The following is a 22363-nucleotide window of genomic DNA, read 5'->3' as shown; positions in this document are numbered from 1 at the left end:
TTCAGATCATTTGCCATTACAGTTTAATATAAGATATTGAGTAGAGCTCCCTGAGCTATACAGTAGGTCCTTGTTGTTTTTCTTTTATATATAGTAGAGTGTGTATGTTAATCCCAGGCTCCTGCTTTCTCTCTCCCCTCGCCCCCACTATCCCCTTGGTAGCCATAAGTTGGTTTTCTGTGTCCGTGAATCTATTAATATTTCTGTTTTGTAGATAAGTTCATTTGTATCATTATTTTACATTCCACATATAAATGATATCATATGATAGTTCTTTCTCGTCTGACTTAATATGATGATCTCTAGGTCCATCCATGTTGCTACAAATGGCATTATCTCATTCTTTTTATGGCTGAGTGGTATTCCATTGTATTTATGTTCCACACCTTCTTTATCTGTTCATCTGTCAGTGGATGTTTAGTTTGCTTCAAAGAGCCCCAGTGTTTAACCACCTCCGGGCCTTTGTCCATGCTGTTCCTCCTGCCCTGCTGCTCTCTTTATTTATTTTCCTCTGTCTGAATATGAACACCTTCCAAGGCACAGTTACAACTTTGACCTGCTTTGTGAAGTCTTCCTTGATCATCTCACCCCACTGTAATTTCTTCCTCCCTGCCAACCTATAGAACTTGGCTCATTTTTAATTTGTGCAGTCTTATACGGTTCCCCCATCTCTAGATATATATAGCCATCTACTTACATTTATCTTCTCAGTGTGATAAAATGATTCTTAAAACAGTGATATTTTACATGTGAAGGGTACTCAGAAATATTTATTCATGGACTGATAAGTGTTTGCTTGATTTATTCATTATCCCAACAAGGTGATTTTAAAAAATGGATTTGCTGTTTCTTTCCTACCCTGCTGCTGTCAAAGTTTGCATTTTCAGAAGCTGTGAGAAAGAGGGGTGGACTGCAGCTGAAAGTCTCATTTCCCATTTTAAAGTTCCTTTATTTTTCAGCTCAGATTGTCCCTACCAGATAATGGATGAACTGTTAAATTCTGCTGCTTGCTACAGAGCCCTCCAAATTCTCACCCAAGAGCAATCAGTCCCTCTAAGGATTGCCCTGCATGATCTCTAGCTTGGAATTTCATTAAAGCAAAAGCACAGTATAGTACTACCACCTGGAAGGGAAAAGGGGTATTCAGAAGCTGAAAAAGTGAGAGGGGTCTCTGAAAAGATAATGGCTTCACAGTACCCTCATAAAATGAGACCCTTCATAGTTTAGAAAGGCTCTTGCCCTGTCTGTCCTGCAGAGGGCGACACATGCCCTCCTTTTCTCAAATGGTGATGATCCGCACACGCTCTGCAATCTTCATGTTCCTCTGCCTTCTTTCAACACAGACACTATCACATTTTCCCAGGGCCCTAAAGCACGTGTGCTTGCTAGCAGCACACTGTGTATTCATTGTCAGGACTAAGTTATCACATTTTTTAAAATTTTGGTAAAATAAACATAACATAGAATTTAGCATTTTATTCACTTTTTAGTGTGCAGTTCAGTGATATTAAGTCCATCCACACAATCATACTGGGTTCTTTCCTGTGGTGTTTAGAGCAGTTTAATACTGAGAGATTATGAAAAATTCAAAGCTCTGACCCTAATTGTTCTTGGGCAGTCACTTAATCTGTTTCCTTATCTGTGAAATAGCAACCACACCTACATTGTGGGGTTGCTGTGAGGGTGGAATGAAAAGTGTACCAGTAAGGCCTTAGTATAGAGTTCAGGCAGGTGGTATACGTTCCATATTATATTAGTCACAGTCTGCAAGCCAAATACATAAAATTAGAATAATTTCCAAACCCTATAGAATAACCACACTAATTCACAATATGCTGTCCTTTCAAATAATACATAAAAGTTTGTCTTTAAAAATGCATTAAAAGATAATTCAAGGATATCAACCTTGAATATTCACTGGAAGGACTGATGCTGAAGCTGAAGCTCCAGTACTCTGGCCACCTGATGAGAAGAGCTGACTCACTGGAAAAGATCCTGATGCTGGGAAAGACTGAGGGCAGGGGGAGAAGGGGACGACAGAGGATGAGATGGTTGGATGGCATCACCGACTTGATGGACATGAGTCTGAGCAAACTTGGGGAGATAGTGAAGGGCAGGGAAGCCTGGTGTGCTGCAATTCATTGGGTCACAAAGAGTCGGACATGACTGTGTGACTGAACAACAATAGAAAAGTAATTCAGTATTTATGGAAGGAGTTGTACCTGACTTATTACCTCTATTTAAGTTAACAATTTGTCATCGTGACGCATTCTATTTCTAGGAGATCTCCTAATTTTACAAAGTTTGCTTTGCAGTTTGCTTCCTCTTTATTCTCAAACTTCAGTGTAAGTAGAAATCATCCAGGAAGTGTGCTGGAATGCAGATTCTCAGGTCCCCTGAGATTCCACTTCAGTAGGTTGGGGGCCCTGGGAACATGCATTTAAGAGATTTAGGGTGTTCTGGGGGTCACACTTGAGGAAACACTCCCATCATGTAAATAAACATTTGTGTCTAGACTCAGGAGGCTCCTTAGCTTAGTCACTACCCTCCAGGGTTATATATTGTAGTTTTAATACATTTTTTTTCAGGCATTGTTTTATAAACCTTGTTTCCACCTGTAAGTCGTTAAATGCTTCAACTATGGTGGTGGCTCTGCCTGACATCGTCTACAAGCAGATGTTCCAAAAGGATAATCCTGGGGAAGGCAAGGACCCTGGCCCCTCCGTGGGTCAGGAGCTGCTGGAATCAGAGTAGGTTTAGTCTCTCTGCCCTTGAACTGCACTGACCTTCAGTTTCAGGGGTAGTGGGTATAGTGGTAAGAGCCCACACGTCAGACACACTTAGCTTTGGTGTTCATTCACACTGCAGTGCCCTAGCTGTTTAACCTGGCTGAGCTTCAGTCTCCTAACCTGTAAAGTGGAGGGGACTGTCACCTCGAAGCTTTGTCATTAGGATTGGAGGTGATGTTTGCAAAGCACCTGGCTGAGGATCTGCCATGTAGTACGTGCTCCCTCCAAATCGTGAGTGCTTCTGAATGGTGGTCTTCCTTGCCTTTGCTCAGCTGGTTCTCTTTCCAGAAATGTCCTTTCTGCTTCTCTTTGTCCCTGGAAGTTGCCAAGTAGCGAACTCTGTGTTGTGACTGACTTATGTAGTTTTAGAAAATTAAAATTGGTTGCCCACACTGATAAAAGTCCAGATTTCACGCTTCTCTGGAGAAGCCAGAATCTCTAGTCCTCAGGGACCCTACATGGTCACCAAAGGCCTGGGATCTGGGATGCTCCACTGTCCTCCAGTTCTTGGCGTTTCCAAGGGCCCTGGGGTCTCCAGGCTTCCCCCATTTGACACGGAATTCTAGACCGTGGTTAAATTAAATGGCAGTTGTATCCTTTGCTGGTGTTTTCCCTCTTGTGGTTGCTTCCTCATTGATTATAACTGTGCGGGGAAGGGCAGGTGTCACTTCTGGCCCATGGGGCAGTGCTCAGCGCTGGGTAAGCCCCTCGGTAAGCACTTGGTTGACAGAGACCATATGCTGTGGTCCTCAGTTTACCTCCTCCAGGTATGTGTCCCTCTCTGGCAAGACCGCGGGTTCTGTGCAGGGCCTACCATGGTGACAAACCCTTACTGATCCTATCTTTTACTGTTTTATTTAGAATTTTTACCTGGATAACAAAGGAAAAAAAGAAAACAAAGAAACAAATGAGAAAATGAATGCGAAGAACAAGGAATCCTTGCTTGAGGTAAGATTAATTTTGCAGAGCAGTAGAAAAGAGAGGAATATTAGCCGTATCTTTTTAAACTATTTGCTTCTCAGAATAATGGGCAACTCGGAGAGACACTGAAATTTTAACTTGGGGTTTTAAGATCAAATCAATACTAAATTATAGCTATTTAGATCATTAAGCTGGTTCTTGGAGTTGGTTGTTCAAAAGTATTGTTTTGGGCAATATAGTTTACTCTTCATGAAGTTGGATTGGTAATTCTTGACTAAAAGACAACAATCCATATGAAACTCATCTGTAACATTCCATAGATTTCATTGCTTACATGCTCTTAACAGAAGTCAGGCGTGACTTCTTTGCAGTGAATTCTCCGATGCCCCTCCGGCAGGCGGGTGTGGTAGAAAGTGTGAGATGGCAGTTGGGAATCTGATCCAAGTTTGGTTCTGCCTGCTGAGGTTCATGTGTTATTGGGTAAGTCCCAGAACCTTGGTTTCCTGTATCGTATTGCATTATTACAAAGATTTAGGAAAAGAGTGGAAGCACCATGTGTAAAGTATGGTACACATGTCTGATTATCACTCAAGGCTGTATTGCTGAAGTTCGTTTGATGGTTGATTTTTTTGAAACTTCTGAATGACTTTTCACCTTGCAACTTTGCTAAAAATTGAGGCTTTGGTCCCCACCTATAATGCAGATGCTTGCCAGGTCACAGGTCACAAATGGGCATGGGAGCCCCAGATTTTTGTTGCCGCAACAACATGATGACCTTTTGAATTAGGAGATTTTCGGCTTCTCTTGAAAAGTCAGAAGACCTGGTGACACCTGGGCCCACATTCCCCCCTGGAGCCAGTTCACTGATGCTCATCATGAGGAAAAAAATGTATAACTGTGTGGGGTGATAGATGTTAACTACACTTATGATTGTGATCATTTTGCAATATATACATGCATCAAATTATTAGGTCGTATACCTAAATCTAATGCAATATTCTATGTCAGCTGTATCTCAATTTAAAAGTATACCAAAAATAAAATACTGATTTATACATATTTTATGTCCAGAATTAATGATAAAATTTTTCTATTTACTAGCAGTGAAATCATAACTTTTCCACTTACAGGTAAAGGAATAAATTATATATTTATCAACCTACAGTAACAGAAATAGATTTTATGTAATACTTCTACAATACGTACCAAGATTGCTCTCACTACCTTCCTTATGAAGTTGGGGCTATCAGCATTCTTATTTTGCAAGTAAAGGCACTGAGGTTGAATCACTTGCTCAGAATCACAGAGCTAAGTAGTCAAGAAGCCTGGAAGTCAAACTCTGGAGCTGAAATTCAATCACCATGTTCTTCCTGTCTTTTGGCAAATAGTATGCAGTGTCAATGTATAGCATTCAATTAGAGCTGTAGACAAAATGATTTTTAGCTTGCAGGCTAGCTTGCCACAGTTTATTTCAATGTGAACAAAATATATGTTTTATCTCTGATGGGTTTTATATCATTGGAATCTCAATTTCAGGAGAGTTTCTGCGGAACATCCATCATTGTGCCAGAACTCGAGGGAGCTCTTTATTTGAAAGAAGATGGGAAGAAATCCTGGAAAAGGCGCTATTTTCTTTTACGAGCTTCTGGAATTTATTATGTCCCCAAAGGAAAGACTAAGGTCAGGAAGAAAAAATATATGCTTATAAAAACGGCATTTCATGAAAGTGCGAGTCACTCAAGTCGTGTCCAACTCTTTGCAACCCCATGGACTTATACAATCCATGGAATTCTCTATGCCAGAATACTACAGTGGGTAGCCTTTCCCAATACTGGAATGGGTAGCCTTTCCCTTCTCCAGGGGATCTTCCCAACCCAGGGATCAAACCCAGGTCTTCTGCATTGCAGGCGGATTCTTTTCCAGCTGAGCCACAAGGGAAGCCCAAGAGTACTGGAGTGGGTAGCCTATCCCTTCTCCAGCAGATCTTCCCAACCCAGGAATTGAACTGGGGTCTCCTGCATTAAAGGTGCATACTTTACCAGCTGAGCTACCAGGGAAAAACTAAAGAAATCCTCAGGTGGAAATGTCAGTACTCTACCTTTTGCTGTGAGATTCATGTGATGACAGGGTTTATTCAAATAAATATACTTTTAGGACAGAATTACAGAAATCCTTCTGAATCTTTCAGTTGCTTTCTTTTAAAGGTGAAGAAATCTATCTACGTTAAAAGTCAGGTCTCAGAAATTATGGCCAAAGCATTTCTCTAAAGATTAATTCACTTTTTTACATATTGATTTCAGAGGACTTTTTTCCCTTCCTTTTTACTCTATTGTTCTGTAGGCATAAAAGTATGACATCTTTTATCTGGAATCATACATCTGGGTATAACCAAATTGGGGGACAGTTTAGCAAGATCTAGGCAAATGTAAAAGGGAATACCCCTTCAAAGGCCAGCTCCATGTTTAGTAATCTACCCCACAGAGTATTTTTTGTAATAGCAAGATATTAAAATAACCTCTAGTCATCTATAGTAGGATGGTTAAAGAAATAATTACATCTGTACAGTGTAATGTTATCTAGCTATACAATGTGATAATAGCCTTTCATACATCCTGACATAGAAAGACCCCAAGATATAATGTTAAGAAAAAGAATAAATTAATAACACAATATTAAGAGTAAAATCTCATTTATATTTTTAAAATTTTACATGTGAATATGTCTACACATACATAGGCATATAAATATATCCCCAAAAACATTTGGAAGAATCTCTTCTCTGGAGAAAAGAAATGAAAGGAGAAAAGAAGAGTGAAGGAAGATTTTCATTTTTCTTTTAAATATATATTTATATTTAAATATAAATATATAATTATTTTTAAATTATGATAAATTATTTTTCTAAATAAAAAGACTATAACTTTAAAAATCCAGAAAAAAAGATTTCACAAGAAAAAAAATGTACTACCATATATAAAGGAATAATTGTGCATTGAGATGTAGTAATTCTGCCCTTTATTTTTTATTCTTTAAAAAGCAGAATGTGAGAGGGGGAAAAAGTAATAGAACAAATTTGTAGTTGATGTGTCACCAAATATGTAGATTAGAAGTCTTCACAATGTATATTATACGTAAGGAGAGGATTCTGTTTCCATAACAACACTGCCAGCCCTAAAGAGATGGCATGAAAGGAATCTCAAGAAGAGGTGCATGAGGTGTGTGCTGATTTTCTGAGCATCAAATACCACTCATTGTTCATCCACGAGGGATTTTTCTCCTAAATGCTCAGTCATGAAATCCATCAGTGACTTAGAATGGCTAAAGCCAAAATAAAACGTCTGACAAGGTGCTCAGTCACCTTGTCTGGGCCACATCAATATAGTAACGATGTCTCAAGGTGAGCCGGTCATCTCTAGGGGTCCGTGTGCAGGAGCTAGGACAGCACTGTGATCTTCTGCTCCACCTGTGGCATGCTGTTTTGCCTTAGATGTGCCCTTTCACTTAAAATGTAGGCCTGGTTTTTAGAAGACTACATGGTAAATGGTTAAGTAACACCTGAAATTCTATATTTTCCTACTAAAATGTAACCCTTCATTGTGCCGTGAACAACCTTGGGAAAATATTACCTGTCAGCTAGGTTGAGGTTATTTTTTCCTTCTCTTTCAGACATCTCGAGATCTGGCCTGTTTTATACAGTTTGAAAATGTCAACATTTACTATGGGATTCAGTGTAAAATGAAATACAAAGCACCAACTGACTACTGCTTTGTTTTAAAGGTAGGTTTTAAGTCCTTACCTTAGATCTGTAAGCAGTTTGAATTAGTTATTTCCTTTTAAGAAAAGAAATGTTCAGGGAGGGGGGTTCAGGGTGGGGAACACATGTAAATCCACGGCTGATTCATGTCAATGTATGGCAAAAACCACTACAGTATTGTAAAGTAATTAGCCTCCAACTAATAAAAATAATTGAAAAAAAAAGAAAATCAAAAATAAATAAAAATCAAAAAAAAGAAAAGAAATGTTCAGTGTTAAATAGTTAACTACAAGTATAACATAATAAGCTTTTTATTGTAAAGCAAAATAGGAGAGGAGAAAACATTTCTACCCAATTCAGATCATTTCCCCCAAAGTCTGTTACTGAGTCTAAAACTTTCAAGTTAGCCTGTCTGGATTTATTCATCACTTTATGAGAATAAAAGCTCTACATTTTGGACAGATTTTATTGACAAAATGATTGTTCAGTTCTTTATCAGGTCCTTCCTTATTCCATTGTAAGATATTTTGAGAAATTAGGAAGTTGACAAGACTTCCTAGAAAAATATAGAAAATAGAAAAAAAATCTTTTTCAAAAATAGTATTAGTGGGTCTTGAAACTTTTTAAAGTGCACATTATCAAAAGAGAGTATATATTATCAGGTGTCTGGTAAGGTTGACCTTAGCACCAGATTTTGGAAGGTTGGGCAGAAGTTACTTTTCTCTGCCAAATATAACAACTGATTTCTAGAAATGGACTCGAGGAATTTATGGAGCCCTTCTGGCCCTGACATTGCCTCCAGCATCACAAATTCCCCTTCACAAGTTCACACCAGAAGAACCCAGGTTATCTCATTCCATTCAGCTCGGGTGCAAGGCTGTGTGCAGAACTTCCTGCAAATATACTTCATTATTTTTTATTCAATTATAAACATTGCTCTGCAATGTTATATAAATTACAGGTGTACAGTATAGTGATTCACCATTTTTAAAGTTTATACGCCATTTATAGTAATAAAATACTGGCATAGAAAGGGCCATGAGAACAATGGCAGACACATTATATATTGCATCTGCAATGCAGTGAGTTAAGCACTTTTCATACGTTAGTTAATAGATTGATTCATTTAATCCTTCATCAGCCTTCTACGGTAAGAGCCACAGTTCTCCCTCGTTTGCTTTCTTTCTTTGTTTTTGGCTGTGCTGGGTCTTCGTTGCTGTGCACAGGCTCTCTCTAGTTGCAGAGAGCGAGAGCTGCTCTCTCGTTGAGGCGCGTGGGCTTCTTGTTGTGGTGACTTCTCTTGCTGCGGCTCCCAGGTTCTAGAGCACGGGCTCCATAGTTCTGGCGCACAGGCTTAGTTGCTCCATGGCATGTGGGATCTTCCCGGACCAGGGATCGAACCTGTGTCTCCTGCAACGGCAGGTGGATTCTTCACCACTGAGCCACCGGGCAAGCCTTCTCTGAAGTTTGTCGATATGGAATCTGGGCACAGAGACTGTCAGCCAGGAAGTAGCTGGACCAGGATAAGAAGCCAAGGAGGGGGAGGGTGGGGTGGAGAGGCTGTTCTCTCAGATGCTGTTGGCCAGCACACAAAATCTCTTCTCTGCCTCCCCTAACCCCAGCCCCAGCCACTCTTGAACTGTGTCTTCATGGTGTTGCTCTCTGCCCTCATGGCCTTAGTTTGCAATCCTGAGACTCAGAACTTACAAACACAGAGGCCCTCCTTTGCACACAGGCATCCCGATGCCTGCACGGCATAAAAATGTCTTCTGGCTCTAAGTGTCAACAGTCGGGGCTTCTCTGCTGGTGATGAAATGCACTTCAGAGCAGACAAATATAATAAAACTTGTCAGAAGCGGGTAAGGGCCCATAAACCCATGGCCAGTGACTGGAGCAGAGATGTTCAGCAAGAGAAAGCAGAGACCTCAGACCTAGAGGTCTCCAGGTTCCTAGTGCTGACTCACAAGCTTGAGACTAGGTCCCAGGATCATGGGTTGAACTATCTGGCCTGGGACGCAGGTCACCCTGGGCTGTACCAAGAATGGCGATGCTGAGACCCAGGGGAGGACCTCCCACGGACAGGGACGAGGGCTCTGAGGTGGAGAAAAATGCAGGCCTGATGATCAGAGAACAAACAGGAATCAGAACAAACAAACAACCCAATAGGAACATGCATTTCCCTTTTCTCAAAATGATGACCGATTCTGTACTCAAGCCAGGTTCCTTATGGGCAGTCACCCTGCTTGTTTTGCACTTAGGCACACTTCTCAGTTCCTTCCCCCAATGCTAGGAATTTTTATTCATTTGCTGAGTAAAAGGGTCAGTCATCCTTTGGAGAACTTAATTTTTTTGCAAACATTTTGGTCACTTATTTCCCTTTGTGTCCACGCTGGAGGGTGGAAAACTCTTGATATGCAAATATTTCATGAGGGTGAGCAGATTGATAGAATTCAAAGAGAATGCACATACACTGCAGAAAGGGCTCAGGATTAGAGTAGCATGTTAAGAGATCATGTGAGTCCACAGACATGCACAGACTGAGAAGTTCAACCCGGGAGCTTCTTACTCAGGATGAACCCATGGATTATGACTGTCCATGGAGGGTGCTGCCAGGAAGATGGGAGTTTGAGTCCTGGCTCTGTCTCATGGCACAGTGTCAAGACTCGCTAAGCTTCACTGCCCTCTGCTATGAAGTTGAAATAACCCTTCCCGTGCAGATTAAACCATCTATGCCCGTAAGACCATTAGTGCAATGTTGACAGGCATAACCAGTTAGCAAGAATTGGAGTCATTCTTACTGCACTCTAGTACCAGTTAAACATGTCTGTTGACCAGCATTTCTCAAACTTGAGAGTACATGGGACTCGCCAGGAGAGCTGTTAAGACAGGTGGTTGGGCCCCCAGAGCTTCTGATGCTGTGGGTCTGGGATCTGGCCCAGGAAGTTGCACGTCCACCAAGCTTCCAGGTGCTCATCTGCCTCTTCCTTCCACAGCTGTCACCTCTTCCAAAGAACCTTTCCCTGTTTTCCAACTTTTACTGCAGACTTTACCCTGCCATCGAGTGATCATACATTTGTTTACATACGTCTCCCTCAGCAACACCCCAGCCACCACTTCTTAAGGATGGTGTGAGTCACTTTTCCTCATCTCTAGCTAACCACTCAGAGCTATCTACTGAATGCACGAGCCCTCGCTTCTCATCAGGGTTCTGCCACTCAGTGTGACCTTGGATAAATAGCTTCACCTCTCTGGTCTCCCACTGTTTCGAGGATCTCTAAGATCCCTTTGGACAAGGGTCTGCAGTTGCCCTGACCTTTGTGTGCTGCGCGGCATGTCTCTGGGAGCTTCTCCCTTTCTGTGGTCAGGAGCAACCAAACCAACGGCAGAAAAGGCTGGCCAGTGGCATGGAGCTAGCATTTTTCCTTAAACTCCTTTGCAAACATTTTTCCAGCTAGAAGCTCAAGGGAGTAAATGCCTTGGCAAGGTCCCAAGCCATGACAGAAGACTAAGCTTGGGGACTTGCCGAGTCACGTCCCAGGAGCCTGTAGGCTTCCTGCCTTGATGGGTGAGCCAGAAAGGAACCTTGTGCCCACCAGCAGCTCATCTTAGGATCATAAAATCTGAAGCTCACGAGTGATCTTTGAGGTCATCTTCAAGATCATCCAATGTATAATTCTCCTGTGTCCAGTCCTGGTACACTTGTGATATGAGGAAGTTGGTGAGATGCACCCCACTAATGTTGGGGAGAATGAGCCAAAGTCTGCACATCAACCTCTTCATCACAGGAGGAGCTGTGGTTAGAACTCATGGTCAAGTGTTCTTGCCTGTGTTTTGTGCTCAGCAGCCACTGTGTTTAAAGGAAGAACCACATTTTACTCCGGATGAACATACTTAAGAAATTGTTGATTGGGCTGTTTAAATGGATCCCTCTGCCCAGACAGTTGCTTCCTGCCTTTCACTCCAAGCACAATATGATTTACAGTCTGCTCCTGGGAACCTGGCTTTCCCATCACATGGCATGCACAAAAAAAAAAGAAAAGAAATTTTAATATACCAAGCCCAAGGTAACAAAAATCAAAATTTTTAATTCCTCCAGGAAAAAAAAAAAAGCTGTTTTCTAAGAACAATTATAAACCCAGATTGCTGGGGACACCCATGTTTTGCCCCTCTTACACAAGGGCCAGACCAGAAAGTTCTGTTCTGGTTCAGTTGGTAAGTTTGGTTGGAAGTTAGGAAGCCGTGTTTCTGGTGCTGAAAGACAGGGATGTTCTATATGACCTTGGACCTGTAACACTCCATCTCCTTCGCACCTGCCCATCACTGTTCTCTTTGACCAGGAGCTCCTGGAAGGCCCGGGTGACCCCCTAGTGCAGCACCCAGCTCACCGCCACTTAAAATTAGACAAATACTCCTCTGGGCTATGCATGTGGGTAAGAGATGACAGAATACAGGGCAAAACCCTGAACTCCTCGTAGCAGAAATAACCCTAGGCCTGCATGAGAATCACAAAAGCATTAATTCCTTGACATGAGAATTACATCAGGTAAATTCCCTTATCAGATAAATGGAGAAGTGATTTGGATTTCTTGTAGGGCTAGAAACATAATAGACGTGGTTTCCAGATGTTCGAAAAGCAGGAATGGAGATGACTATTGATAATATAGTAAAAAGTGCTTGTGATAAATCATGTCAGTTCTTTCCAAATTTAGCCTCTATAAAAAAGTACCCCTATTCCTAATTCTAAAATTGCTACCAGTGATTTTCGCCACCATCTCAGGAAATTTCAAACAGTGTGAGAATTTTCTAAACATTTTTTTGAAAGGTGTTAATTTGTGAAGAGTTTACAAATGGTCTTTGGAATGACTTTTTTCCAGCATCCCCAGATTCAGAAGGAGTCCCAGTATATCAAGTATCTGTGCTGTGATGACGCCAGAGCGCTAAGCCAGTGGGTCACGGGAATCAGGATTGCCAAGGTGAGGGGATGGGTGGACTCACCCACCTTGAATTTGCCAGCTAGCATCCTGACATGGGTCCAATCTTTGTGCTACTTGGAAACAGCTGATTCATTCTTTTCTTTTTTAAAATTTATTTATTTGGCTGCAGAAGATCTTAGTTGTGGCCTGTGGGATCTAGTTCCCTGACCGGGGATCAAACCCAGGCCCCCTGAATTGGGAGCTCAGAGTCTGGACCACGAGGAAAGTCCCAACACCTGATCCATTCTCACTAAGTCAATGCCATTAATGGATCAATGCCGCAACTATCACCTTGTTTATTTGCCCATTGGTTTTTTATTGAGTTAAGTGGGAGTGGTTGACACAGGGACCTCTCCCATGACCTGAGAAGCAGGGATTTATTTTCATATGAACCATTGCAGATGTTGAGTTATGGATAGCTTTACAAGTGTTATGCATAATCAAGAAACATGAGATACAAGCTATGGCAAAATTACATAGAGACATATGTCACCACATTGCATAGCTAAAGCTCCCTTCTCATGGGGAGGTACAAATATTACCTGATTTTGCTAATCTGGAATATTATTTCACATATGAAAACATGGTTTATGGATTTTTTTTTTTTTAATGGAAATACTTCTACTAAAAGTATGTCAGAAAAGGAGTAAAAAGAATAGTCATGAGGTCCTCTTTTCCCTGAATTTGTAGATTGCAATGGAGCACAGAATTTGGGATAAATGGATTGCTCTGTTGCTTCTTTTGTGTTCTCTCTCTAGTATGGGAAGACGCTCTACGATAACTATCAGCGGGCCATGGCCAGGGCAGGGCTTGCCTCTCGGTGGACAAACCTGGGCACAGTCAACACAGTGCCACCAGCCCCGCCTTCCACAGGTACCACGCAGCGGGGAGATTCTGACACCTGTTCCAAGCTCAGAGCTTGTTCTCAAACTTACCTAATGTATTTCATAGAAACAGGGCTCTGTAGACGCTGTACTGAATACTCTTCAGTCCTGATGGTCAAATGTAAGATACCCCAGTACCTACCCCCCGCATACTTGTATCTCTTTATAAGTGACTTTTAGCAAAGCTCTGACCCTTTTATTCATGATATGCTTATGGAGAAGATGGTGGTCACCAGCTTAGGGTGAGCTTGTAGGGAGCTGTGTCTCCTCAGAGTATAAGTGTGATGATTGTCCAAGGCTCCATTAATGTCCAGCAGACTGTCCACACCAAGAGTGAGAGCATTCCTTGGTGTTTTGCCTCAGTAACATCACACCTAAGTCCTTGTACCCAATTCTGGATGTCTCATCTGAATGTAACAGCTACTAGTTTGTATTTTAAGACACTGAGAGATGAAGTGGGTACTATGTTACTGCTGTTTATATATATACAAATTTACATATACATATACACACAAAAAGATCTATATATATACATATATATATGTGTACACACACACACACATATATATAATTTTTGGTTCTTATAGCAAGGTATACATTATTATCATTCACTCCACAGCTGAGAAAACTGAAGCTGTGAGAAGCTAGTATCTAGCTTAGAAAATATGCAGTTGTATGCCAGGATCCCAGGACAAAAACCAGACCTGGATGTATTATTATGCCATTTTCTTCCACTTTCTCTCCTGTTCTCCTGTGTCCTTCTCATCAACACTGCTCCGTTCTTCAAAGAAAAAAATTTAAAACCCTCTTATGACTCCAAATCCCCCTCCTACTGCTCCATCTGACAAGCAGACTGTTCTAAAGGGTGGACTGTATTTGCTGTCTCTGGTATTCTACTTCCTGTTCACTCCCCAGGGCTTCCCAGATGACTCAGTGGTAAAGAATCTGCCTGCCAATGCAGGAGACCTGGGTTCAAGCACTGGGCTGGGAAGATCCCGTGGAGAAGGAAATGGCAACCCACTCCAGTATTCTTGCCAGGGAAATCCTCTGGACAGAGGAGGCTGGCAGGCTACAGTCCATGGAGTCGCAAAAGAGTCAGACACGACTTAGTGTGTAAACAGCAATGACTGTTCACTCTTCATAACCATTTCAGTCAGGTTCCTGCCCCTAGTACGTCATGGAAAATGCTCTTGCAAAATCAAACTACTATAGACTCCTCTTTTTTTTTTAATTTAAACTTTCCAGCTATACCCCACAGCATGGGGATCTCAGTTCCCCCACCAGGGATCAAACCCCAGTCCCCTGCATTGGCAGTGCAAAGTCTTAACCACTGGACTACCAAGGATGTCCCATAAACCCTTCTTTCTAGTTGACCTTTCAACAACCCCAACACAACTGACCACTCCTCCTGGAGCCAACCCCTTTTCTGGGGTATCACACACTCCACCTACACCCAACCTTAACTTCTTTTTTTTCCTGACCTTAACTTCTCTAGCCACTCTTTTTCAACCTGCTCTAATAATTCTTCTTCTACCCCAACTTAAATTACCCAAGTCCGAGTCAATCCTAACCCTACTCTCATACTATCTCCCTAAGTGATCTGATCCACCCCCAGCACTGTCTACACGCTCACCACCTGTAACTGCATAAATCCAATCAAGGCTTCTCTGTTGACCTTCAAACCCATGTATCCAACTGTCTGCTCAGTGGCTTCATCTGAATGCACCCCAGACCTCAAACTCAACGTCTGTAAAACTGAGCCCATCCTGTTCCTCTCCTGACTTACTCCCCCATGATTGTTCTGTTTCCATAAATAACATCACCATCTGCCCAATTATTCCTGCAGGAAACATGCAAGAAAAGCTCATTGTTGTCAAGTTGTGTCCGAATCTTTGCAACCCCATGGACTACAGCATGCCAGGCTTCCCTGTCCTTCACTATTTCCCGCAGTTTGCTCAAATTTATATCCATTGAATCGATGATGCTATATAATCATCTTGTCCTCTGTCATCCCCTTCTCCTTCCTTCAGTCTTTCCCAGCCTCAGGGTCTTTTCCAGTGAGTCTGCTCTTCACATCAGGTGGCCAAAGTATTGGAGCTTCAACTTCAGCATCAGTCCTTCCAATGAATATTCAGGGTTAATTTCCTAAAGGAGTGACTGATCTCCTTGCAGTCCAAAGGACACTCAAGAGTCTTCTCCAGCACCACAATTTGAAAGCATCAGTTCTTTGGCACTCAGCTTCCTTTATAGTCCAACTCTCACATCCATACATGACTACTGGAAAATCCATAGCTGTGACCAGACGGACCTTTGTTGGCAAAGTAATGTCTCTGCTTTTTAATTTGCTGTCTAGGTTGATCATAGCTTTTCCTCCAAGGGGCAAGCATCTGTTAATTTCATGGCTGCAGTCACTATCTGCAGTGATTTTGGAGCCCAAGAAAATAAATCTGTCACTGTTTCTATTGTTTTCCCATCTATTTGCCATGAAGTGATGGGACCGGGTGCCATGATCTTAGCTTTTTGAATGTTTAGTTTAAAGCCAGCTTGGTAAATGGTAGTTTTTCCAGAAGGAAGCAGAATGCTTGGCAGATAATAGGCTAGAATTTGAAGATGGATGGGATGACAATAAATTAATACCTTGTAGGGTTTCTCTGAAAGTGAAGTAATATAAACACTCTTAATACTAAATGTTCAATATATGCTCAATCCATTTTCCTAAATGAAATGCTTAAATCCAGTTTTTGAAGAACACTATCATAGCAGTCAGATGAGATGTCCATTGATCAAAAAAGATCTTTCCCGTAATGGAAAATCTGTTAGTAAACGGTAAATTAACCCATGTTGGTTCTGCTGTAGAGTTTTATCAAAAATAAGCCCTACAGAGAACAAATGTGCTGAGATGTTAAACCATACTGGGAGTGTTCCTGCTTATTATTTTTTTGGAGCCTCTTGAGAGTAAGTAGATTGACTGTCATGTCCCTTTGCCCATTAAATCTTCCCATTGTATCTTCTAAAAGAATAGAAAGTAAAATAAGGCCATTTTCTTACTAACAACAGTGCAGTTATCAAATTTTGGGAATTTAACTTTTCATGTTGCGAGAGTATTTTTAGGTAAACCACAGCCTGTATTGCAGTTTGCCAGGTGTCTCGGTGATGCCATTGCAGCTGTGCTCCTTCCTAGCACGGGTTCCCTCCAGAATTGCATTTAGGCATCGTATCTCTTTCTTCCTCTTTCATTTGGCACATTTCCTCAGCCTTTCTTTGTCTATCAGGACATTAACACTTTTTAAAGAATAAGGGCCATTTATTTTATAGAATGTCCCTCAGTTTGGATGTGTCTGATGTTTCCTGATAATTCATCTCAAGTAATGCGTTTGGGGCAGGACTAAGCGGATGTGTCCTTTTCGGGGTACCCCCTTCGGAAGCCTGTGGTGTCTGTGGCCCCTCGCTGGAAACATTCACTCTGACCGCTTAGCTAAGGTGCTATCCGGTTTCTCTCCTGTGCAGCTTTTTCATGTTGTATTTAATAATTTGTACAGAAATCCTTGGAGACAACAGAAGTGTCTGAGTCCTTATCAAACTTTCCCCTCTTCCGCTTTTCTTGGAGTGCTTAATAACCTTCTTTGAGTTGTTCTGTAGATTTATGGGCTTTTCAAAATATTAGGAAAATATCTGAAGAAGCAAGCACACAGTCATTTCATAAATGTTTGACAGAAGAGCTGGTCCTGAGCAGAGAGCTAAGGCAAGCTCAGATGCACTCAAAAGGGAGACCTAATGTCTGGGGCTGGGAGGTAGTTCAGTTGTGGGAGGAGCAGCCACCTGCAACAGTCCCATCCCCATCCTGACTCCCCCCACCCCGCCTCCCCCTTCCCAGCCTCCCCCCACCCCACTACCCCCTACCCCACCTCCCCCCACCCCCACCCCCAACCCTACCTCCCTCCACCCCACCCCGAGGATGCCCTCTTAGGACGCAGAGATCAACACACAGCTTCTGACTCTCTCAGAACTGTGAAACCTCAGCTAGGCACACTTGTGCAAAAGGGCAAATAAAAAGACAGGAAAAGCAGCACATATCAGGACTTTCTGGGGAAAATAAATCTAATTCCAGGGTATATTCAAGGTTTGTACATTTTGCTCAGTCCCCTCTGTCTACTGTTTTTGTACCCAAAGTATTTTTTTGTTGAGGATAATGTTCAAAAGTTGTTTCTGTACACAGCATGGTGCGAACCCAGATACATCCATTTCAGAAAAAATCATCCACAGGAAGAATTCTTTTAGAAGGGAGGTTTTCGAGATTTATTCCTCAGTTACCAAAAGGTTTTTAAAAGCAGAAGATACTATTGCTTGGGACCCAAGTTAATCCAGATCCTGTGGCTTGGATAAAGCATTCACTTCCCTGAATGTTTTGTGGAACCTTATAAAGTATTGTTACAGAAACTCAGATTTTTTTGTAAACCCTGTGTACCTGTAAATCCTTTCACTTGGAGACAAACTGCTTTATCTTTTCAGATTAACTCTCAAGAATGTTGAAAATACCTCACCGACTCTTCTTATTTTTAGTGCAGGATAGTTGATTTACAATACTGTTAGTTTCAGGTGTACAGCAAAGGGATTCAGTTTTCTATTCAGATTCTTTTCCACTATAGGTTACTATAATGTGAGACACTGAATAGAGTTCCCTATGTTATACAGTAACTCCTTGTTGCTCACCTATTTTATGTACAATAGTTTGTCTCTGTTGATTCCATACTCCTAATTTTCCCTCCCCCCTTATCTACTCTTCTCTGTCTCTGCCTCTTAGGAGTTAAAACAGGCACCACCCAAGCCAATGGTCAGATCCCCCAGGCAACACAGTCTATGAATACTGCTCTCGTCGAAGACCGGAGACACCTTGAAACAACCAAGGTAAGACTGGGGGTACCTGACCTACTTCTATCAGACTGTCACTTGTAAGCCCATATTCTATACTGTGTTCAAGTAACTGCTCCTTTAAAAAAGAAAAAATACAGTTCCAACAATTCAAGTCACTATAATTTCATTTAGATAATTGCTCCATATGTATATGTATTATCTTAAAGTTACATAGGCTAGAAGGGAAAATTAAAACCAACTACTACCAACACAGCTTCAGGAAAATGTAAGAATCTTTTTTAATTCTGAGGATTGGTAACTATTTTTAGTTTAGCTACACTTATTTTGACTGAAGTGATTTTTATTTGTTTAATTCAAGTGGTTTTAGCCCTCTCTGAAAGTGGCACCTACATTTTAAACCCTTGGGATTTTAAATTATTTTTTCTGAATAACTTAAAGCAGTGTGATGGTCAGAAGCCCTTTATTAAATGCTAACTGGGCCCCAAACCAAATTAGAAGAATACTGATAAGGTTCCACTGTGAAATATGCATTTTGTAATTTTTCTGTTAATGTTCTACACACATCCTCAGGCTAATGGAGAATAAAACACATTTGAAAATAATAGCCAAATTGGTATAACATTCTCCATAACTTTTTTTTTTTCAGTAGAGGAGATATAATGAAGTTATTTAAATCTAAAATTTAGCTAAAATTTATAGTTACTAGTCCAGTTGCTAACATCTCAATTGACTATACAAGTTCCACTGAATATTTCTCATATGTGACTCAAACCAACTCTAAATATACCTTCAGAAGTTTTCCACCTCACACTCCCCTGTTACTTTGTCCCATCAGCCAGTGGTGGAAACAAGTCATATAGTTACTGAGCTGCTTATAATTTTTGAAAAAAAATTTAGGTCATTAAAAGGGCCACCTGGGAAGTCCTTATGTATGTACAGTAGCAAAATAATTTCAGACACCTGCTCCTGACAACTGCATTTCACAACCAGCTCAACTCAGACCAAGAAAAATGTTGTATCTGTGTATGCCTACAACCCTTGTAGGGCTTCTCTGGGGGCACAGTGGTAAAGAATCGACTGCCAAGCAGGAGGCTTGAGTTCGATCCCTGGGTGGGGAAGATCCCCTGGAGAAGGGCATGGCAACCCACTCTAGTATTCTTGCCTGGGAAATCCCATGGACGGAGGAGCCTGGAAGGCTACAGTCCAGGGGGTCCCAGAAGAGCTGGACACGACTTAGCGGCTTAAAAAACAGCAAGGGTAAAGACTGAGGTAACCCCAAACTAAACTCTGTACCACTAGAGCTCTAAGACACTAGCAACCTTGTATCAAGCAGTTCCTAGAAGATACATGATTAGTATTATAATAAATAACCTTGTGAAATAGGGGAAAGTCTTCCATTTTATAATAAATAACCTTGTGAAATAGGGGAAAGTCTTCCATTTACGGAATACAAGGAAGATTAGCACCAGGTGATAACGTTAAATAATAATATCATTGATGATTCTGTTGAAGGGCATTTGGAGTCGTTCTCTGTCCCAGAGCACAGAAGGGCTAATTCAGGAACAACCTGGAGTCTCAGGACTGAGAGAGAGGGGCCACCCCCTGGCGGGGGCTGGGGGAAAGGGACAGATGCTTCCTAAATCCGCAGACTCACCTGTCCAGGTAAATGTCACGGCCGCACGGCCGTGTGGTCACAAGCATAACGCTGTTGTCGCTCTGTTAAAGGACAAGAAGCCCGGCCTCGGCAGCCACGACCCCGGAGCGCCCAGGGCCCAGCCCCCTCCCAAGTCCAGCCTGCCTCCGCCCCCTCCTCCGGTGCGCCGGTCCTCGGACGTGGGCGGCGGCAGCCCGGGGACGCCCCCCAAGGCCAAGAGCTTCCCAGCCCCGCCCGACGACCTGCCCCCGCCGCCGCCGCCGCCGCCGCCCCTGGAGGACGACGAACTCCCCCCGCCACCCCCCGACTTTAACGACGCGCCCCCAGACTTCGTGCCTCCCCCGCCGCCGTCGTTTGCGGGGGATTTGGGGTCCTCTCTGCCGCCACCGCCACCACCCCCACCCGCCCTCGCCCCCGAACCCGCGAGGACGCCCCCGGTGGTCGTCAAAAGGCCGCCGCCTCCGCCGAAGAGGCAGGACAACCCAGGACCGCCGGGCGGGGCAGGCGGGGAGCAAGATTTCATGTCGGATCTCATGAAAGCTTTGCAGAAGAAGCGAGGCAACATGTCCTAAGGGAAGCTTATAATACCTTTTGGTGATGGGCTAGCCTGACGTGTATTTTTGCTACTTTGTTTCCATGACATCTAGTTCATTTTAGATACAGTTTTGAAGTAGAATATGCAAATGTAAACTTCGCCCTGTTGCCCAAGTACGTTAGTAATCCTTAACCTGCACAGAATTCAGACTATCGGCGTCAATGTACGTATTTTTTCTGTGTATTCCCATTTCCATGGATTTTTTATCTTCCCTTTCAGGTTAACTAAAATAATGTTTTTGTTCATTTATTTTATTATGTTCTGAACCATCAAATTAATAAAAGTTTAAAATGTTTTATCTGAAAATGGTATTTCTAGAAATATCAGTATAAATCTAGTGCAATATCAGTCCTATTTTATAATATATAATTGACCTTTTACAAATCCTAGGCCTTCTAAAGTCTTGTTGATCTTCGAAATATGTTCCATCTCTGTCTCAGTAACCTCCAGAATTTTCAGAGAAGTCGAAAGAGGACAAAGAAAAAACCAGGAGACGTAGAGTGAATTTAGTTTCTTTGAGATTTCATTTCATTGTTTGGTTGAAGTCCTGGACATACCCTAACTTGGTTTTGGTTTTCTAGTGGCTGAATAACATAGTAATTGGGGGTGGGGTGGGGAAGCATTTTAGATAGTTTTTGGATTCTCTCTTATTATACTTTTATTTGCTATAAGTTGTTATGATGCTACAAATTGCTATAAAAATTTAGAGACAGGAAAAGGCAATCATATTCTTCAATCTGGTATGTTTTCCCTCAGATGAACTTAATGCTCAATTTTAACAACCAGTTTATCCTAAGTTTCTGTTACCCTTATCTCTCTTCTCTAATTGACTGCGAATCCTTTTAGATTTTTTTAGTTTTATTTCCATGGTTCTGTTTTATTTTCTTTTTAAATGTAAAACACCTCAAAATCAAAAGTAATCTCTAAATTGACATTTAAGACAAAAAGCAATTTCAGATTTTAAAACCAAAATATTTAATCATTAAACCTGGTAAGGTGCACGCAATTTTTCCTAAACACTGGGACCAATGGCCATGGAAAGGAAGGGCTCAGAGACCAGGACCAGGGGACTGAGAAAGGGAAAGGGAGAGATGTGTTTATTACGGGCTCCAGTGGTGACCCCCAAACCATCAATTCAAACATATAGAAATATAAAAGTGCAAACTTTAAAATGTTCTTGAGTTTTAGCATTCGATGATACATATTTTAGAAAAACTACAGAAGAGAATTAGCTGATTTTGTGGTCAAAATATTGATGCAGTTTTAGTGGACTGAAAGGTCGAATGCACTGTTTCTGTCTATCTGCCTTTGTTACAGGATACAAATGAAGACACTAGGCAGCAGATGGTCCAGATAGCCCTTGCTTTGCAGAGTTCGGCCTGCACAAGTTCCAGTTAGCACAATGTCGTTAAATGACACTAGACTCCCCAACATGGTTCATATATGCTGCCATGGTATTTTAACCAGTAATTAGTTTTAACTAGTAAGTAATTATACGGAGCACAAACTTTGCTGTTAGCTTTTCAACCCACAAATCACTATATAAGTAACAGATACGTATCATGATCAGTGACCAGTTACATCCCTTCTTTCAATGCCTGTTAGGGATTGATCACTGAATTATTTGTTATTCAGTTTATGTACAGACAGAAAAGTGTCTTAAGGTGATAAGGTATTATACATATGTGTCAAGTCATTAATGTTTGGAGGTACAGAAATATTCATAGATTAATTGAAACTATGTCAGAATTCCTTTTAAATACTTGGGGATATGTAAATTATACTTCAATGAAAACAATAACTAGAAATGGAAAGTGTGTAAGGGTATAAATGAAGCAAGACTGATCATGCATTGATAACAAATTGGTTGAATGGTAAATCAGGTTCATTAAACTATTCTCTTTATTTTGGTAAATGATTG

The 22363-nt window shown here is 41.6% G+C and overlaps 1 protein-coding gene across 1 annotated transcript in view; it reads left to right on the top strand.

Annotated features, from left to right (window-relative positions):
* Nucleotides 1–20748, top strand: part of APBB1IP (amyloid beta precursor protein binding family B member 1 interacting protein) — a 72277-nt gene extending 51529 nt beyond the window's left edge. Inside the window, exons 8-14 of the mRNA XM_061126107.1 lie at nucleotides 3651–3737; nucleotides 5247–5390; nucleotides 7377–7487; nucleotides 12339–12437; nucleotides 13196–13310; nucleotides 18123–18226; nucleotides 19919–20748. Of these exons, the coding sequence (XP_060982090.1) occupies nucleotides 3651–3737; nucleotides 5247–5390; nucleotides 7377–7487; nucleotides 12339–12437; nucleotides 13196–13310; nucleotides 18123–18226; nucleotides 19919–20419 (1161 nt within the window). The 3' untranslated portion in view covers nucleotides 20420–20748. The remainder of the gene's footprint in view (nucleotides 1–3650; nucleotides 3738–5246; nucleotides 5391–7376; nucleotides 7488–12338; nucleotides 12438–13195; nucleotides 13311–18122; nucleotides 18227–19918) is intronic.
* Nucleotides 20749–22363: the final 1615 nt, after the last annotated feature.

Source organism: Dama dama, chromosome 23, assembly GCF_033118175.1.
Source record: "Dama dama isolate Ldn47 chromosome 23, ASM3311817v1, whole genome shotgun sequence".
NCBI lineage: Eukaryota > Metazoa > Chordata > Mammalia > Artiodactyla > Cervidae > Dama > Dama dama.
This window is presented reverse-complemented; position numbering and strand designations above follow the sequence as displayed.